Genomic DNA, 15,174 nt, shown 5'->3' on the forward strand with positions numbered 1-15,174 from the left:
CGCCCCCTTGCCAGGGTTGCGCAACGGCTCTTCCCAGCAACCGAAGTTTTGTTTAGTCCCACTGGTGGGGCGGTGGGGGGGGCTCTTCCCTCCCCGCAGCCCTGGCCGTCACTACGGAGACCTCTTGTCTTTCATTAAGGGGAACAAACACAAACACACGCACGCACGCAACTTGAGCTCCGCGGCCGATGGCTGCGTCCCTGGCTTTGTGGCCCAGTCCCCAGCGTCGTCGGGCGGCGGGTCCGGAGGGTGTCAACTCGAGGGACGTGAGTGCGTGTGATTGTTGGGGAGGAGAAATGTGATCCGCCGCTCCGCGTCCCCCGCCGCGGCCGGAGGAAGGCGTGGCGGCCGCGCGGCAGGTCTGTTGCCGGCGTCTCTCGTTACGGTGGCGGCCGCCCGCTTCCCTTCGCGGCGCTGGGAGAACTCGCGGAAAGACTTCGGAGGAGAGAATGTCTGTTTTCCTGTCGGGAGGGAGACGGCTGTTTTAACATGGTATGTAGCTCTCGGCGAAGCCTGTTGTTTCCCAGTCTTATCTCTGCTTGAGGAATTGCGCTGAAGGGTGTGTGCGTAAATTACCTTGGACCTGTTACAGAGCAGTCACAACACGTTCAGTCCTTGAACCGTGTTTTCACAACCTCTTGCTGCCCTGTTAGAATTTATTTTTCCACCTGTCGGTCTCTGCTTCTCATTAAAAGGAGCTTCTGTTAGCAGTAGAGAAGTTTTTCAGATTATCGTCCAGTTTACAGGCAAAGCTCATGGTTGATTCCATTGTCAACTTTGATGTCTCTCTGGTCTAGGGCCAAAAAAGTTAGCTGGTAAACCAGCCTTTGCCTCTGTTTAGTAGTTTGGTGATTATTATTATTATTATTATTTTCTATTTTAGGTATTTGCTTGTTAGCTGTAACTTCTGAAGATGAAGGATTTATATTTAAACCGTTTCTGTTTATTTCTAAATTTTAATTACTGGGCGCTATAAAATTTTAAGAGGTTCTCTTAATCAAATTTTTGATGAGAACTTTTAAGCAGGATCGGTGAGTTTTGTTACCCAACTAAAAACATTTTAATCCTGCATTCTCAATTTTTCAGAAGCTAGGCAAGCCTCACCATATGTTTGATAAGTCTAAATTCTGCTTATGCTTGCAAGTGCGGTGCTAATTTTATACAATGAGCCATGATAAGATTTTGATAGGTCATGATTAAACTGAGGATTTAAGTAAACAAAATAAGACTGGCCCTTTTTGTTTTCTTTAAAAAAATTAGTTTTTATAGTTTTGTTGGTTACCTCATGCCTTCATGCCACTTAAGAGTAATTGAGATGTACCAACCAGGTAAAGTTCCGTGCTTTTTAATCAACAAACTGTTTCTTGGTATATTTATGGGTGTATTCGTGAAGTATAGGGTACTTATTTGTGAAATACAATGGTTGAGGTTTATTTTTTTTCACATTTCTGAAACGTTTTTAATTTGTGTAAAGGTAAAGATGTGCTGATACATTTGTATTTTGGATATTTCATTGTGTGCGGTTCTTTTTTGTATTTATGGGAAAAATTGAATAATTTAATTTGCTCCTTAATTTTTTATACTCTAGGGACTATATTTAAAAATTTTTTTGTGGAGAGTGTTAGCTTAAAACTGTGTTTTAGAAAGATAAAATGAGCTTGAACTCTTGAACAGAGCCAGCCATTAAATGTTTCAGATTTATATTTGGACACTGCTGACTATAGTAGCTAAACATACATATTAGGCAGGCAGATCATAACCTGGTGAGCCAGTCTTAGTTTACTGTCATAATACCTTTTCCATTGAACTTGTCATTATCTTGCTTATAAACCAGTCATTGGCTTCTGGGCATGGAGTTTTAGAGTCACATAAAAGTGGATGATTTTTATGGAATAATTCTTCTTGTAAACATGCTTGAAAAGAAGCTTCAGATCATACTATTTTAATTTTTTGGATGTTCTGTCATGGGTATCATAAAACAAGGTGCAAATTACAGAGGTGGGTTTCTGTAGCTAGTAAGGCAGGGCATGTAAGTATTTGTTGAATGCAGATTATTGAAAGCCCCACCCCCCTTTTTTTTCTTGCAACTTAAAATAGCAGCAGCTGTCAAATGAACTTTTTCATTGAGCTTTGTTTTAAATATTTGATATATCAACATTGAGGGCATCTCTATGGAAGGGCAGATGAAGAAAATGTAAATTTCAGAGTGCTAAAATGCTGTTTCCCAATCCTGTTTCACATCCATTGAATGGAATACTTATTTGAGTGTTTCCATTTGAATGTTAATTTATTCTGGTAACTTTCGAAGTTAATTTTCTTAATATGATGATATGGTAGATTAGAATTGCATTATTGGGGGTTAGTTAATTCAAAGTCTTTAAAAATATATAGTTTTCCATTGTAACTTTATGTTTGAATTTGGAGATGAAAATATCATGGCACTATTTAGATTTAAGGGTGTTTTAAGGACCTTTGAATTTTTCCACATTTAAAGTATCTGTCCAGAATTATTCTTGCTTCTTAACTATTAAAGGATATGAGATGCTTTGCTGCATGATAATATTGTTGGTACCGAAAGAGATCTTCATGTGAAGTTTTCTGTGTTCGCAGCTGTCCTAGCTTCCTAATGTCTGAAGTTGAGACTCCCAGTGTGGTATGTTTAACTTGGAAGTTACTTTTGATGACAAACCCTAGAACTTTGTAAAAATCAAGGAACCTATCAGTGTATTTTATTTTAAAAGAACCCCTCCCGGCTCCCTCGTTCCCCCCCCTCCCCCCGATTTGCAGAAACCTTTGTGGTGGGTATAACCTTTTCTGTGTAATACGAATGTAAGTCTAAATGAGTTCTTTGAGATGTCCTTTCTGATTCTGGATTCAGCTGCTTAAAAAATTTATATATATACACACACACATGCATATATATATATATATATTTGTCTAATACGTTAAAGCATACACTATAAGTTGAATATAGGGCTATAGATTTGGAATAGAAGTTTTAAATTAGTGGAGGATTTTAGGATTAGCCAAAGTCCACTCCTTTTAGTTTGGTTGGTATAATTAAGAATGATTTGGGGAAGAACAGTTTAATATTAGTGCGCTGCTTCTGTAGCTTTGTCACAGCTGTCCTTTTTTTAAAAATCTTAATCACTGTCAGGACAGAACAGATATTTGGAGGATGTATGTTACACATTTTACCCAAATATTTGTTGAATTAGACCTTGACCAATTTAGTGGATCAGGCTGTTCTCCACAGTTGCTACTTAGGCCATGTGTCACTACATAAAGGCAACATGTTGTCTCGATTCTGAAGCATACCACTGAATGCTAGGGTGTTAGAGCTTCTGTTCTCACCACTCCTGTGGAAATTAAAAGAGCTGGATGAGTATTGGAAATACTATATTTTTAGGGTGGCATTTATAGTTTGTGGACAGTTAAGCTGATTTACTTTTGTCTTTCATATTTAGTAGTTAATGGCAAGAAAGCTGTCTTTTTTTTTCTTTGAAAGCTGTCTTTTTCTAATGTAAAAGTCTTTGAAATGAAACAAACCAAGATAATATTTTTTTACCTTAAGTGCATTTTATTTTGATCCAAACAATTTGTCTAATTTTCTGAGTGAGCATTTTTCACTCCTAAGGGAGACTGAGGGGTAGGGAAGGTAGAGGGGAGATACTTCAGAGAAAGCTGGGCTGTGGTGGGGGTGATGGTGAGGCGTGGGTTTCATTGGATTTGGGAGACTTAAGAAATCTGTTTTAAATGTTCAAGTTGCTAGAAACCAGAGTTCTCTTAGTTGTAAAGTCAATGAAATATTGTGGTAGCTTGGAGGAAAGATTATGAATATGGCATTGGCACCTGCCGAATGATCATTCTTGTGAAATAATATGTTTATCATCCTTGACCAGTTTTTAAATCCTCCCCAGCCCCCAATTTATTTTCCTTAAAGTATAATTTAGGGAAGATAAACTTTTTATACAATTTAAAAACAAAGAACGTTACAGGCCTATCTTGAAATTAGAGGTGTGACGAGAAGAGAACATATTGCCATTATGATGAGTTTGATTTATGGGAATATTTTTAGTTTTTGGAGATCCTTAAAAATAAAACTGAAGTGCACTTAATAAGCAAATCTAGGTTTTTCAAAACACAGGCTTCTTTGTCACATGTTTCATTTTTACATTCTAAGAGGAACATCTCTTTTAAAGATTAGACTTCCAGATACTTTTTCGTGTTGCATTTTCTTTCTTGCTTTGTCTTTTTTGTTTGTTTTGTTTTTTTTAAATGAAAAGGTGGTTACACCTTGTTTGTGGAATAGGGAAAAATAGTACTTGGCTCCTCTAAACTATACCTTTTCCTTGATCTAAGTGAAGTGAAGTTACTCAGTCGTGTCCGATTCTGCGACCTCATGAACTGTAGTCAGCCAGTCTCCTCCATCCATTGGATTTTCCAGGCAAGAATATTGGAGTGGGTTGCCATTTCCTTCTCCAGAGGGAATCGAACCTGGGTCTCCCCCAATGCAGGCAGTCTCTTTACAGTCTGAGCCACTAGGGAAGTGAGCATCTAAATTGTGAAAAACTGGTTATTTAGTATAACTCTTTGGTCACATTCAAAATAAGAGATTGCCAAGGGTGGTCAGATTTAGTTCTTTTTCATGTAATTATTAATGCTGGAGTACCTTTTCTCATTGGAAAAAAATTGTTTTAAGTTTGATAGATATTGAAATAATCAAATCAGCAGACTATGAATCATTCTCTCCCTCTTTTAAAATTTTGTAATCATTTATTATAAATTATATTTGATTACATATGGATTACCAGGAAATTGTCTTTAGGATTTGATAGAAAATATAAAAAGCTTGGCTTATTAATTGGCTAGTATTTGACTAGCCAGTTAATCCATTTTAGAAATTTTAAAAAGTATTTGATTTACTAAAAAAGCATTTATATTAACTTCAAACTCTTTAATTTCTTCTTACTTTGTTGCATATTGTTCATAAATAAAATGTTTCCTCCCCTATAAAGCTATTATTTTAAAGGCGTAAAAACTTCATTACCGTATATATTGACTGTGTGTTATCTGTTTAATAATACATCAAGAGTCTTGTAGGTCTGGTAAACTATGCTACTTTAGATAAATAATGCTCGGTCTTACATAGTTAATAAGTTAGATGGACTGATAACACTGAAAATTGAACCCGACTTTCTAGAGACATTTTTTCTTAAAGAATATAATACTTCTGAGGACTTTAAATCTGTAATTTATTGTAACTTTTAATGAGATTAAATAGGGTACAGTGACATAAAACCACAATGAAAATTAGAGGTTATGTGCTAGATAGCCTATAGCTATGATGCTGTTTTTCACTACATTCTCAAAACATGTTTTGGGCCAGTTTCAGTGGAGACAGTACAGGTATCTCTATAGTATATTAGTTATAGTTTTATATTTTAAGTTAGATAAGAGTAGTATAGGGTTCAAAAGTATTAGGTTTTTAATAGGGTTAGTATACTTTAAATCTTTTTTTGTAGCTGGATCATTGACTCTGACCACAAATAAATGAAATTTTATTATGATAGGTAAAACAATGATAAATAAGTATATGAAAATTAGTACATGTTTGAGTGCCCATTAACTGCAAATTACTGTCTATGGATGAAGAGTAAGATATGATAATCTCTGCTTTGAGGAAGTAGATTCTATGAATTTTATTTTTGTGATAATCTTTCCATCAAGTCTAGCCAATTTAGTAGTGTAATAGCCTTATATTGCCTAACAGAGATGTGTTGTGTTATTTAGTCACTAAGTCGTGTCCAACTATTATGTGACCCGTAAACTGTAGCCTACCAGGTTTCTCTGTCCATGGGATTTTCCGGGCAAGAATACAGGAGTGGGTTGTCATTTCCTCATCCGGGGAATCTTCCCAGCCTAGGTATTAAACTTGCGTTTCCTGCATTGGCAGGCGGGTTGTTTATCATTGAGCCACCAGGGAAGCGGTTGAGTAGTGTAATTGCTTTCATTGCCTTATGGAGACATGCGTATGTTAATTTAAATGAAGGAGAGGGTCATTTCTCAAATACGGTTAATCTCATTCTCTTATTCTCTAGTGTTTCATTCTGGACTTGCCCCATTCTTGTATTGCCTGAGCAAGTTATTAAAGGATTGCCTCTTCTAATTATATTATTACTTTCTCAGTTTGGAGTAGGGCTCTCCAAATCTTATTCTTATGCCATCTGTGGGAAGAAAACAGGTGAAAACTGGGTACAGATAGAATTTCGTTTTCAGTCAGTTCAGTTCAGTTCAGTCGCTCAGTCGTGTCCGACTCTTTGTGACTCCATGAATTGCAGCATGCCAGGCCTCCCTGTCCATCACCAACTCCTGGAGTTCACTCAAACTCACGTCCATCGAGTCGGTGATGCCATCCAGCCATCTCATCCTCTGTTGTCCCCTTTTCCTCCTGCCCCCAATCCCTCCCAGCATCAGAGACTTTACCAATGAGTCAACTCTTCGCATGAGGTGGCCAAAGTACTGGAGTTTCAGCTTTAGCATCATTCCTTCCAAAGAACACCCAGGGCTGATTTCCTTTAGAATGGACTGGTTGGATCTTCTTGCAGTCCAAGAGACTCTCAAGAGTCTTCTCCAACACCACAGTTCAAAAGCATCAATTCTTTGGCGCTCAACTTTCTTCACAGTCTAACTCTCACATCCATACATGACCACTGGAAAACCATAGCCTTGACTAGATGGACCTTTGTTGGCAAAGTAATATCTCTGCTTTTGAATATGCTATCTAGGTTGGTCATAACTTTCCTTCCAAGGAGTAAGCATCTTTTAATTTCATTTTAAGGTACTTTTAAAAATACTGAAATTTCTGGCTATAACTCATTTTGAAACCACTCTTCAGAAGGGATATTATTTGTGTACTTAATTTGTGTAAATCAAGTCTGTCTTATGTTGAGGTCCTTAAAACTAGTCACGCAAAAGGCAAGTGTTGTATTGTGTTTCTCCTATTACCATTGTGTATGATAAATTCTTAATGAACTTTGACAATTTGGTAACATTTTGATATTTTATACATGTGTATTTAAAATGGGATTCGTTTTCTTTTTGGCCACACTGTATATCTTGCAGGATCTTAGTTCCCCGACTAGGGATTGAACCCAGGCCCCCGCGGTGAAAGTTGTGAGTCCTAACCCCTGGACCACCAGGGAATTCTCTAAAACTGTTTTCTGTATGGAAACCTACTCAGAGTGTTAGGGACTATAGCATAATTGGTTTCCTAATAGCTTTTGAGTAGAAAATAGTTGGGATGCTTGCCTTGTCAGTTGCCCTAAGCCTAGTGTGACAGTGCTGGAAGTATTTCTAGTGGCTGCTTTGAAACTTGCAAAATCACTTTAAAAATATCTCATATCTGAAGGTATATCTAGCTTGAAATTGTTTCCTATTATCTGATTGGAAGAAAATGAAATACCTCAATTTATAACCTATTTTTATAAAATAACAATGTATTCCATTGTAGGGGAAAGGTTACATTAAAAAAATATAAAATCATATCTAAACTGTTCTTTGGTCAGAGACCATGTCTCAAAGGTTTTTATATCTCCTCAACTGCCTGCTTGACATTGGGGAGTCAAATATAATTATCATTGATAGTGTGATAGTGAAGTCACTCAGTCATCTCCAACTTTTGTGACCCCGTGGACCGTAGTCTAGCAGGCTCCTCCGTCCATGGGATTTTTCCAGCCTAGACTACTGGAATGGGTTGCCATTTCCTTCTCCAATAAAAGTAGTCATAAACCATAAAAGTAGTCAAATACTGGCATACTTTATTGAGTAGCTTGACTGGTACCTGACGAAGCAATTGTGAATGTATCAAAGACCCATTTGACTTCTCAAAACACTACTTTTCCCCTCACCTTCTTAATTCTAGCAAATGAGTTTGTTTCTTAGGTAGAGGTCAAACAGATATCAACTTTCTGCAGATTTCCAGCCCTTTACTTCAGAGTATAACTTACACCATTACCCATGTTGTTTTTCTACTATTCTCTCAAGAAAAGAAATACCTCTTTTCCTCCAAGACTACTCCCTATTCTCTTTTGTGGATTTCATCCTAAAATGTTTTTCAGCATCTTGAACCTATCCAGTAACTTCAGTCTCTCTCTTTTTCTTGACCTCTTTTCTTCAGCCTTAAACAGGCATCTTTTAATTGTGCCTCCACAGGTCTGTGGACCTATCTTTCCTACTTGATTTCTTCCGCATTTCTTAATATGTACTCTAGCCTCTACTTGACATTGTAGCTCTCTGTCCATGCCACTCTAGTGAAGTTACTCCCACTAAGCTCTCCAGTAGTTTTCTCTTATTCATGGTTTGTGTATCCCTCCAGATGATTGCATCCAGTCACTATTCAGTTCTGAGCTTCTTGTAGCTTATCTTCTGAATTGTCTCCTGAACTCCCTATTTTTCCTGTACAGGTAGCTCAAACTTAATTGATAATCTTATTTCCAAATTTGTTCCTTTTTCTGCATTTCCTTTTTGGTATTCATATTCATTTTCTATTGTGGTTTTAATGTTTGAAACTTTAAGTCTTAAACTATTTTTTTTTCTGATGAGTGCATTAAAAAAAATACTACTAAAAACAAGACACACAGCCAAAACTGTGCTTTGCAAAACAAAATCTTTCAGTTTTTATCAAGTCTCTTTTTTGGAAATTCATATTAAGAAAATAAAGTATGTATAAAAGCTATATGAAAATATTTACAACTTTATAAATGTGAAAAAACTGGGAAAAAAGCAGTCTAGCAACTTAGATATGCATATGTGGTAGAATATTATGCTGCTGTTTAAAATAAGAGTAAAGATATCCTGTAAGAGAACAAATTGACATCAGGTTATACATGTATTATGATTATAAGCATGTAATAAAGCATACATTAGAATGACTGAAGGAAATGTTTTTGTGCAAAATGTTAAATGTCACAGATTAGTCCACTCATTCTAGCCATCTGATTTCAAGTAACGATAAGGCTTAGTGATAATTTCTACTCTTTGAATTTGCAAGGCTTCTATGAATAAATAACATTTAAGTTGTAACGTTGTAACATGACCATTTTGGCATATTCATCATGTATAGTTAATATGTAATCATTAGTTTTACATCTGAGATTCTATCTAGCCTCTTACGCAATTACCTGAAAAATGGCATGAGGTCAGTTTTGGCCAATAAGAAATTTTTAGTTATTATCTGGAGGATAAATTTCTCATCAGTAAGCTATAACTACTTTGTGGTCATTTTCAAATGATTTAGTGTGTTTTTGTTTTATGCCATGGAATCAGTAGCTAGCCTTAATTTTGAACTTAAAAATTAGGGGGCTTTCCTGGTGGTTCAGTGGTAAAGAATCCGTGCACCTTTACAGGAGACTCAAGTTTGATCCCTGATCCAGGAAGATCCCACACGCAGCAGAGCAGCTCAGCCCCTGGCCACAGCTGTTGAGCTTGTGCCCTAGAGCTTGGGAAACGCGACTTTTGAGCCCATGTGCTGCAGCCAGGGAAGCCAGCTTTCCTCAAGCCTGTACTCCACAACTAAAGCCACTGCAAATAAGAAGCCTGCCCAATGCAAGGGAGAGTAGCCCCTCCTCGCTTTAGCACAGCCAAAAATAAATAAAATAAATTATTTAGGCAAAAATGTGTTAGATAGTACAGAAACTTCAATCTGAATTACTTTCTTTTTTAAAAAATTTATTTTATTGAAGTATAGTTGATGAACAGTGTTGTGTTAATTCTGATGTATAGCAAAATGACTTGTTTATACGTATATATATACATACATATATCATTTTTTCATATTTTCCGTTATGATTTATTATAGGATATTGAATATAGATGTTGAATAAACTGTATACCCTGTGGTATATAGTAGGACCTTTCTGTTTACCAATGCTATGTGTAATAGTTTGCACTGCAGTCCCCACTCTCAATTCATTGCCCCTGCCCACTTAACAATTGTGAGTCTGTTTCTTTGAATTAAACATTTTTTGAATTAAACTTTCTTAATCATGTTTTTATCTTTTAATGCATTAGTGTTGTTAAGAAAACTCTTTAGCCAGATAAATCTTGAGTTTTTCTTATCATTATAATTCTGATACATATAGTTATATGGTATCCTATATGACAGTGTGGCTTTTTACACTGATATAACACATTTTTTTCAATGTTTCTGTGAGCTTGTTGTGGAAGAAATAAATGTTTATGTGACCCTTGCCAAATGGATATAAATCTGCAGTTTTAGTTCACAGCTTATTACATGCAGCCCAACAACGTGTCACTTTAAGAAGTTAGTGGTTAGAGGTAGTCAGAGCCAAACAGAAGCAGTTGTAATAGTTCTAAGAATTCAGCGTCCTCTAAGAGTACTTTTGAGAAGCTGACTGTTTTTCCTCTGTAGGGCTTTATGAATTGCTTTGTTCTTTAGTTTTTTTCTGGCTTTCTTAAGGATATCCATTGTAAATTTCTGCCCTGTCCTCTTCCTCAAATTTGTCATGAGAATAAGAGTGAGATCTTTGTTTTTCTTAATATAGTCTCATTTCTGTTCCTTCTATTGTTTCTCACTTGATACCATAGAGATTCCAGAAGCACAGGATTTCCTGATGCCATGGTGAAAGATCATCTTCACAAGATGTATATGACATTTAAAATTTGAAACTAAAGTTTCTTTACTTAGAAAAGTATTTGAAGGTACTTCACTAAATTCCTCAAAAAGGACTTTTCTATAAAATGGCTTATCTGGCAACCAGCTATGAAGAGAGAGAACATAATTATAGGGAGAAAAAAAACTATGAATTTAGCAGTGTAGGTCACATCAGGAACATACAGGGTCTTAACATAATTTGGAAAGAACAAGGAATTGACTTTTTTGTTCCAGTTTATTTTTTCAAGCCCTAAAATGTCTTTCATAAGATTTTTCAAAACCAAAAGTACTAAAATCAAGCTTATGCAACTGTAAATTTTTGTCTCTTCAGCTCTTAGAAATACAAAACTGTTATTAGTGTGTGCATGGTGGTGGGCAGCTACTGTTCTCACTTCACACTAGTTTTTAGACTTGCAGCTCATGTAGTATATATAACTCTTGAGTGATAGTACTCTTAGTTATGTATGAAGAACACTGTACAGAAAGAGAATCTTAAAACTGTTTATTTAGCATAGCCCATAATTTAGAAAATTTTTGTAGAACTTGACCTTTAATTCTATAAATGTTCATTTAGAACTTTGAACTCTTATCTCTTATAAAAGTCTTAACTTGTCAGCAGCATTTTTTTTTCTTTATTTTGGTTGATCAGCAGTGGATGTTTGATCAAATTATTAATCTATGATTCACCTTCCTCTGAATTGTTTCAGAGGTGTTTTAGGTTAGGAGATATTCATGCTTTAACAGTTGGTTACATGGATTTTTGTTTTAATAAGAAAGTTTTGTAGTGATTCTTTTGGGACAGACTTTCCTACAAAGTAGAAAACAATTCATTTGGCTTTCTAGAAGAGAGTTATTTTATTCATAACCTAAAGATGTAAGGCTGTTTAATTTTTCTAATAATCCATTGGTAGGTACTGGCATTAGTAGATATTGTGTGATGAATTTAAGGAAATTTTCTTTTGTACTTGTTTTATAAACTAGATTTGAATTATGAATCTTAAAGTTTATTTCAATAAAAAGAGTTCTTCAGAGGAACTTTTCACTTTTAGTCAGCTTTTCTGTCAATATTTCCATTTCTGAGTTTTGATTTTTACATAGCTTCAAAAAAATCTAGAGATTTATATGCTTTAGAAAATGTAGTTCTTAAATACTGTTTTTCATTAACTCTCTTCTAGCCTTTCTAAAGACTTGTATTGGCAGGGTGAATTCTAGCAGCTTTGAAATGTCCACCGGATCACTTTCTGTTCCAAAAGTTGGAATGTTTTGCTAAGTCAGATGAAGCTTGTTATTTAACATGCTGATTTGTGTTATAGTCAACACATTCCCTAGATGCTTTGTTCACAATACTGCTGGAAAATACCCAAGACTTTAGTGTTTTCAAATAAATGTTTTGTAGGTACCTGAGACAGCAGGTTTATTTTATGAAGCTTTACAATTTGAAGTGGTTCATGTATATGCATTTTCTTACATGAAATATTTTAGCATCAGTAATCTCCTGGATATAATAGGCACAGTGACCTCTTTAATAATATAGATATTAAAAATGGCCAGTGAAGAGTTAAACTTACTATTCACACTGAAAACTTATTTTCTGGCATACCCTGTCTTTTATTTTTAAGAAGACTTGTTGTTTTGTTTTTTATAAATATGTACTTTAAACAAAGTAATTGAAAAATGAAAGCGTGACTAGATACTACTTTTATTGACTAAATATTGCTAGTCATATAGTTTGATTTTGTAATTCCTGTTGTAGACCCTTGTTTAGACTAGTACTAAGGTTCTCTGTCTTTGAAGAATAAAAAGACTCTTTTATTGTCAATTTATTGGACCACATAGTGAAATACTAAATAGTTTTAGTCTCTGTTGAATGAAGAAGTTACATAATGACCCAAAGCTTGAAAAGCAAGTGTGAATTAAGTAATATATTTTAATGAAAAGATTTCCTGTCACTGCTTATGAATACTTTTTTATTAATGGGGGCACATGATCCCAGGGACTTGCTCTGTGCCTGACAATTCTAGGTGATCTAGGCCATACGCTAGTAAAGTAACGCTCAGAATTTTCCAAGCCAGGATTCAGCAAGTAAACCGTGAACTTCCAGATGTTCAAGCTGGTTTTAGGAAAGGCAGAGGAACCAGAGATCAAATTGACAACATCCGCTGGATCATCAAAAAAGCAAGAGTGTTCCAGAAAAACATCGATTTCTGCTTTATTGACTATGCCAAAGCCTTTGACTGTGTGGATCACAATAAACTGGAAAAGTCTGAAAGAGATGGGAATACCAGGCCACCTGACGTGCCTCTTGAGAAACCTATATGCAGGTCAGGAAGCAACAGTTAGAACTGGACATGGAACAACAGACTGGTTCCAAATAGGAAAAGGAGTACGTCAAGGCTGTATATTGTCACCCTGCTTATTTAACTTATATGCAGAGTACATCATGAGAAACGCTGGACTGGAAGAAGCACAAGCTGGAATCAAGATGCCGGGAGAAATATCGATAACCTCAGGTATGCAGATGACACCACCCTTATGGGAGAAAGTGAAGAGGAACTAAAAAGCCTCTTGATGAAAGTGAAAGAGTGAAAAAGTTGGCTTAAAGCTCAACATTCAGAAAACTAAGATCATGATATCTGGTCCCATCACTTCATGGGAAATAGATGGGGTAACAGTGGAAACAGTGTCAGACTTAATTTTTTTGGGCTCCAAAATCACTGCAAATGGTGACTGCAGCCATGAAATTAAAAGACGCTTACTTCTCGGAAAGAAAGTTATGACCAACCTAGAAAGCATGTTCAAAAGCAGAGACATTACTTTGCCAGCAAAGGTTCGTCTAGTCAAGGTTTTTCCAGTGGTCATGTATGGATGTGAGAGTTGGACTGTGAAGAAAACTGAGCGCCGAAGAATTGATGCTTTTGAACTGTGGTGTTGGAGAAGATTCTTGAGAGTCCTTTGGACTGCAAGGAGATCCAACCAGTCCATTCTAAAGGTGATCAGTCGTGGGTGTTCGTTGGAAGGACTGATGCTGAAGCTGAAGGTCCAGTACTTTGACTACCTCATGCGAAGAGTTGACTCATTGGAAAAGACTGATGCTGGGAGGGATTAGGGGCAGGAGGAGAAGGGGACGACAGAGGATGAAATGGCTGGATGGCATCACCAACTCGATGGACGTGAGTCTGAGTGAACTCCAGGAGGTGGTGATAGACAGGGAGGCCTGGTGTGCTTCGATTCATGGGGTCACAAAGAGTTGGACATGACTGAGCAACTGAACTGAGGCCATACCTAAGCTATTCAGCAGTTCATTCTCAAATGAGTAACGCTTGAAGAGCAGCCTTGTGCAAGAAAAGCATTGTCAATTGACAAAAATTCAGACCTACAGAAAATTTGCAAGAATAGTACAAAGAATTCCTGTGTAGTTTTTCACGTGGATGCTTCAAATGTTAACACTTTTACCCCATTTGCATTTACCTTTTCCTCTCTATATCTGTGGTTTTTTTTCCCCTGAACTTTTTGAGAGTACGTTGCAAACTTGATGTCCATATACCCCTAATTTCTCTTCCATAAAAGCAAAGGCTGTTTTGTTTTATATCTGTTTTCTGTAATCTGGAAAGTTTCTCAGTCTTTGTGTTGTTTCCTGATACTGACATTTTGAAGAATACTGCTAGTTGTTTTGTAGAATGGCCGTCAGCTTGGATGTTTGTTTTCTTGTGCTTAGAAGTAGCACAGTGAAATATATTCCTCTCAATACATCATACATGGAGTCACTGATGGCGATATAGCCCATTACTAGAGATTTTAACATTGATCACCCGGTTAACGTGACATCTGCCCGTTTCTTCTTTTTGATTAATACGTATCTTGTGGGAATGTACTTTAAAAATACGTGATTGTCAAGAACTATGAAAGGTCTTGCAAACTAACAGATTAGGAATGGCTGCTGCAGGAGACAGACTCTGAGGTAAGAGATAAAGGACTTTCTTATTTCTCACTTACTGAGCAATAGTAGTAGTCAGTGGGTCAGTATTTCCTCTGTTTCCCCAGCTCAGTTCTCACAGGGTGATGCAAACAGGGCCAGGTGACTCAGGCACAAGAGGAGTTGCACTGCAGGAGTGGCACCCCAGGTTTGGAAAACTCAAATCTTTTGTAAGGGGCAGTGAACCTGCCTGACATGCGCGCAGGAGGGAGTCATTATCTTGGCGTGAAGCAACCTGCCCTTTGCTCAGGAAGACGCTATCTCTACTTTCCAAGGCTGTTCAGTATACAAATATCCTTGAGAAAAGACTCCGAAACAAAGGCATTCAGTGTCCCTGCTTACAAGACTCCGAGAAGCATGAGAGATCCATGGTGAATTGTCTCCCAAGAATAATATCCTGTTATTCTTGAAACTTTCACCATTTTTTTAAATTTTATTGGAGTATAGTTGATTTACAGCATTGGGTTAGTTCAAGGTATACAGCAAAGTGATTCAGTTATACATATATTCATTCTTTTTCTTACCC

At 36.6% G+C, this 15,174-nt stretch overlaps 1 protein-coding gene across 4 annotated transcripts in view; it reads left to right on the forward strand.

Annotated features, from left to right (window-relative positions):
• HIPK3 (homeodomain interacting protein kinase 3) overlaps positions 1–15,174 on the forward strand; it is an 83,924-nt gene that overhangs the window by 1,568 nt on the left and 67,182 nt on the right. The window contains exon 1 of one of the 4 annotated variants that reach the window (XM_005216300.5): positions 342–492. The exons of 2 other annotated variants lie outside the window; for them this stretch is intronic. Coding sequence is in view for 1 of the 2 variants with exons in the window: in XM_059874904.1 (XP_059730887.1) it covers positions 1,286–1,328 (43 nt within the window). In the remaining variant the exon portion in view is untranslated. One more of the 4 variants, XM_059874904.1, reaches the window with a different exon arrangement.

The sequence above is a fragment of the Bos taurus genome, chromosome 15 (assembly GCF_002263795.3).
Source record: "Bos taurus isolate L1 Dominette 01449 registration number 42190680 breed Hereford chromosome 15, ARS-UCD2.0, whole genome shotgun sequence".
Taxonomy (NCBI): Eukaryota; Metazoa; Chordata; class Mammalia; order Artiodactyla; family Bovidae; genus Bos; species Bos taurus.